General features: G+C 34.3%; 1 protein-coding gene across 5 annotated transcripts in view; it reads right to left on the bottom strand.

Moving 5' to 3' along the window:
• Positions 1-3,792: 3,792 nt before the first annotated feature.
• Positions 3,793-6,000, bottom strand: part of LOC133564395 (collagen alpha-3(VI) chain-like) — a 135,385-nt gene continuing 133,177 nt past the window's right edge. For all 5 annotated transcript variants that reach the window (XM_061918657.1, XM_061918656.1, XM_061918658.1 and 2 more), the window contains one exon: positions 3,793-4,293. In XM_061918657.1, coding sequence (XP_061774641.1) covers positions 4,256-4,293 — 38 coding nt within the window. In that variant the 3' untranslated portion in view covers positions 3,793-4,255. The remainder of the gene's footprint in view (positions 4,294-6,000) is intronic.

Raw genomic sequence — 6,000 nt, 5'->3', positions numbered from 1 at the left:
TGTCACGATGATATCATTCATTCGTTTATCCTGCTCCATTTCATCTATGATATTCCACAGCATGTAGTTTTCTTCTTGGAGGGTCTTCATTTGTTGGCGCATATCTTCTTGAAAGGTCTTCAATTGTTGGCACATATCAGAGACTTCATTTTTTCTGGGGATGATTTGAGTTTGCAGACTTTCAATATTTTGCTGCAGACTTTTCACATCTTGTTTGTGTTCTTCCATTGCTTTTTTCTGATCTTTTTTTATTTCTTTAATTTCTTCTTTCATTTCAAGGAGTATTTTAGTAGTACTCCTTGTTCCCCATCATGTCCTGTGTCCAGTCTCAAATCTTGGTCCCAGTTGTGTCCTGTGTCGGCTGATACCGAAGGCTTCGGGCTTTCAGTCTTCCCTTTAGCTTTTGGCATAGCGGCAGATCGATGACGTTAGTGCCTCTTGTGTCTTAAACGGCAGTTACTTTAGCAACTTGCAGCACGTTTAACTTGGTTGTTCCAACAATGCGTACCTTGTGTTGTTCACAGATCAATTTGAGGTGTTAGTCTGTCAACTTATAACACTGCGACGTTGGAAGCACTTTAACAGCTGTAAACTCGCCGTAGTTTTTGGTTGCTAGGCAACCGCCGATGGCTTGAGGCAAACGTCTCATCCAACTTACCTTATTGCAGTGTATCAGTGCCTCACAATTGACCAAAATGAGGTCAAGGATGCCAGGTTACTCTCCTGTGGCTGTGATCGCAAATGTGTGGTCAAAATCTTCAGAATAAACAAAAACTCCGGTAGCAAAAGCGGAGCCTTTTTCTTTTGCGTCCTTTCTCATTAAAAACAATGTGAAGATGTGAGGAACCATCAACATGTGACATCATTGTCAGCGACTTCCGGTAGAGGCAGGGCTTTTCTGTTAGCAAGCAAAAGTTGCGAACTTTATCGTGGATGTTCTCTACTAAATCCTTTCAGCAAAAATATGGCAATATCACAAAATGATCAAGAATGACACATAGAATGGACCTGCTATACCCGTTTAAATAAGAAAATCTAATTTCAGTAGGCCTTTAAAATTGTATATAGCTTGTGTTTGCTTGTTTCATTCTGTCTTGACGCTGAATAACTAATGTTACAACCATTAAAAAAACCTTGATCTTGACCTTGGATTTCTTCCAAACTCTGAATGCTGTGAGGCTGTCTCGGTTGAAGAGACTTGCATGGACATTGGGGGAGGTGTCTCTGGATTGGCAGACCGGGGTGGTGGGTCCTCTCTCTTAAAAGGGGGACTTTAAGTTGTGTTCCAACTACACTGGGATCAGACTCTTAGCCTTCCTGGAAGGTTTATTCAGGTGTACTGTAGACCAGGCTATGCCGGGGAGTCGAAAAATCGTATTCGAGAGGAGCAGTGAGGGTGCATGGTTGTTTGCCCAATCGTCTACATGTGTTTTGTGCACTTGGAAAAGGCATTCAGCCGTGTCCCTGAGGGAGTCCTGCAGGGAGTTCTCCAAGAATACGGGGCACGTGTCAAAGCTTGGTCCGCATTGCCGGCAATAAGTCGAACCCGTTTTCAGTGAGGGTTGGACTCCACCAGTGCTGCCCTTTGTCACCGATTCTGTTCATAACTTTTATGCACAGAATTTTTGGGCAAAGTCAGGGCGTTGAGGGGATCCGATTAGATGGCTGCTTTTTGCAAATGATGTGGTCGTGCTGGCTTCATCTGGCTGGGATTTTTAACTCTCACTGGACCAATTCACTGCTGATTGTGAAGCAACTGGGAGAAAATCAGCACCTAGACTGGAAAAGTGTACTGCTCCAGGCAGAGGAATTCATTATTATGAATGATTATGAATGATATAATTTTATTTATCATAATAAAATACTGTGTTATTACCATTATTATGAATATGTCACTATGATTATTATAAATAACATATTTTATTATAACTGATACATACAGTATTATTATTATCATTATACATGGTTCATTTTAATTGTTATTATAAATAACTTTATTGTAATTATTAATATGCAATTATTCTCTAATAAAATTGTTATTAAAGCATTCTATTAAAATTATTATGAAAATGTTTCATTGTAATTATTATTATAAAGTATTGATTTTATCCAATGATATGAATTATTTTATCCTATTTAATAAAAACTCTAAGTATAAAGTATTTTTCGTTAAAACATTATTTTATTGGAATGTTTTTCATAAATTATTTCATAGTAATCATTATACAGTAATTAATATTATCATTTATATTATACAGTAGATTATCATAACAATTGAAAGTCTGTGATTGGCTGGCGACTAGTCAATATTGTACCCTGCTACTTGCCTGAAGTCAGCTGGGAGAAGCTCCAGCTTACCTGCAACCTCCATGAGGATAAGCGGTATAGAAAATTGATAGATGGGAATAATTATTAAAATATATTATTATAATTACTAGGGCTGTGGAAAAAATCGATTCGAATACAAATCGCGATTCTCACAATGTGCGATTCAGATTCGATTCTCATTTTTAAAAAAATTGAGTTTTTTTATTTTTTTTATCAATCCAACAAAACAATACACAGCAATACCATAACAATGCAATCCAATTCAAAAACCAAACCTGAACCAGAAACATTCAGAACTGCAATAAACAGAGCAATTGAAAGGAGACACAAACACGACACAAAACAAACCAAAAGTAGTGTTACAAAAATGAATATTATCAACAACAGTATCAATATTAGTTATAATTTCAGCATAGCAGTAATTAAAAATCCCTCATTGACATTATCATTAGACATTTATAAAAATTAAAAAAAAGAACGATAATGTCACAGTGGCTTACACTTGCATTGCATCTCATAAGCTTGACAACACAAGCTTATGAGGAATTTTTGAGTCGTATTTCTGGTTCGTTTAATAGCTAAAACAAATTGACATTATTACAATCAGTTGATAAAACATTGTCCATTACAATGACAAAAGTTTTTTAGAAAATCTACTACTCTGCTAGCATGTCAGCAGACTGGGGTTGATCCTGCTGAAATCCTATGTATTGAATGAACACAGAATAGTTTTGAATCGAAAAAATATTGGTTTTGAATCGAGAATCGCGTTGAATCGAAAAAAAAAAATCGATATAAAATCGAATCGCGACCCCAAGAATCGATATTGAATCGAATCATGAGACACCCAAAGATTTGCAGCCCTAATAATTACCATGAAAGTATGTTATTATGAGTTTTAATAAAACTATTTTATCATAAATATTAACACAAAGTATTTTACAAAAGTATATATTATTTTTTTATTATTATTAAAAAATACTTTATTATTATTGTTATATGTATTGTACAATTATTATGTAATTAAAATAATTGTGACAGTATGGTGTTGTGATTATTAGTAAGGTATTTCATTATAACTATTATTAATATTAGTATAAAAGTATTTATTTAATATTTAAAATCATTCTCTAATCAATAAGATTAGAAAATGTAATAATACAGGACTAAACACACAATGTAGTGGATGAATGCATGCCGCCTGCGTTAAAATCAATCGTTACCTGGTAGACCCTTGTTGTCAACGAGAACAATCACCAGTTACAAGTAAGAACTTAAGAAGTTAAAAACATAACATCTAGATAAACAATTCAGAATACAAAATACGAATAAAGAATAAAGAAATAAGAAGAAATCTTCGAGACAAAGGTTTAAAGAAGTAACAACAAAGATGACAAAGAGGAAAAACTGTGATTTTGGTGTTTCTGCTGCATATGCTTTGTACAAAAAGGTAAAGGAAAGTAGTAAAAGTAGTAAACATTTTTTATTTTGTGTTGAATAAAGTTTCAGTGGATCAAATTAAAGTAAAAAAGAAATACATTCTAATTGCTTAGCTTGCTGTTTGATGAAGAATCGGAGTGTTTGCATTCAAGCTAAAAAGGACAATTTAATACAATTGTATGTACTTGTACACACAATTGTACAAGTACACACAACAAAACAATAATAATAACATTGTCAACTCATATGTGGATTGTGTCAAATGTGCATTTAAAAAAAGATGACTTGACTGTACAACCAAATGCACATAATGTAGTACCTGCATGTGTAGCACCAGTACATGGAAATATTGCTCATATTCATGCTTTCTTTGGTCGCAAAAGAGTTGAACATGTTCTCAAGTTCTTTTAAGTGAATCCAGTGCAGCCTCTTCTGGTATACTTGGACCAGTGTGAGGATTCATAAAGGCTGGCCATGCGTCTTATGATTATGTTCTCATGGATGCCACCACTCTTTGCTTGATGGCTGCAAATCAAAAGTATTCTATCAAAAAAACACTGCAGAAATACACAAACCTTGTACTATACTGCAAGACTTTTCATGTACAAGTTGCGTGTACAGGAAGTAATCAGCAGTGAAACATACAGTGCATGCAGATAGGTACTATATGTACATGTACTGTATATACAATATATGTACAGTACACACAAAAATCATGTGAATCATAATTTGTAAAGAAATAAACATATATTCAAAAAGAACCTCATACTTTTTGTTGTCATATTAGACATTTGATGGTAAGCACGCAAAAAATGAAATAAAAACATTTGAACAGGAAGTTGGCCATTTTGGTTTACAGTAGTCGTTAATGACTTACAAGATGAGCTCAACAGTCACCTCACTCATATTTCAGTGAGGAGACATTGACCTGATCACAGATAATATAAGAACACACCTTTCAGATAACTATCAAATTATAGCAAGTTAAAATATGTATATGTATATGTAAATATATATATATTACCTTAATATACTTTGATAGTTATATTATAGTTGATATGTATGTATACATATATATACACACAAATATGTATATACACATTTTATATATATATATATATATATATATATATATATATATATATATATATACACATATACACATACACACAAATATACACGTACACACAAATATACACACACACACACACACATATCTATATACACACATATATGCACATATATATAAATAAATATATCTACACACATACATGCACATATATATATATATATATATATATATATATATATATATGTATATATATATATATATATATATATATATATATATATATATATATAAAAACCCACTTTCCATATGAGTTGGGAAATTGTGTTAGATGTAAATATAAACGGAATACAATTATTTGCAAATCATTTTGAACCTATATTCAGTTGAATTTGCTACAAAGACAACATATTTGATGTTCAAACTGATAAGCATTAAAAAAAAAAAAAAAATCATTAACTTTAGAATTTGATGCCAGCAACACGTGACAAAAAAGTTGGGAAAGGTGGCAATAAATACTGATAAAGTTGAGGAATGCTCATCAAACACAGGTGTGCAGTCTAATTGGGAACAGGTGGGTGCCATGATTGGGTATAAAAACAGCTTCCCAAAAAATGCTCAGTCTTTCACAAGAAAGGATGGGGCGAGGTACACCCCGGTGGCCATGGATGACGTACTGGCTGTCCAGAGTCGGGACCCAGGATGAACCGCTCGTCCAGAGTCAGGACCCAGGATGGACCGCTTGCCTGTGTATCGGCTTGGGACATCCCTTCGCTGCTGATCCGCCTCTCCAAGGTTCTCATAGTCATCATTGTCACCGACGTCCCACTGGGTCATCATTGTCACCGATATCCCACTGGGTGTGAGTTTTCCTTTCCCTTATGTGGGCCTACCGATGATGTCGTAGTGGTTTGTGTTGTGGTTTGTGCAGCCCTTTGAGACACTAGTGATTTAGGGCTATATAAGTAAACATTGATTGATTGATTGATTTGTCCACAACTGCGTGAGCAAATAGTCAAACAGTTTAAGAACAAAGTTTCTCAAAGTGCAATTGCAAGAAATTTAGGGATTTCAACAGCTACGGTCCATAATATCATCAAAAGGTTCAGAGAATCTGGAGAAATCACTCCACGTAAGTGGCATGGCCGGAAACTAACATTGAA

This window comes from Nerophis ophidion, linkage group LG13, assembly GCF_033978795.1.
Source record: "Nerophis ophidion isolate RoL-2023_Sa linkage group LG13, RoL_Noph_v1.0, whole genome shotgun sequence".
Taxonomy (NCBI): Eukaryota; Metazoa; Chordata; class Actinopteri; order Syngnathiformes; family Syngnathidae; genus Nerophis; species Nerophis ophidion.
The sequence above is the reverse complement of the archived record's forward strand: the minus strand, read 5'-3'. Positions and strand labels throughout refer to the sequence as shown.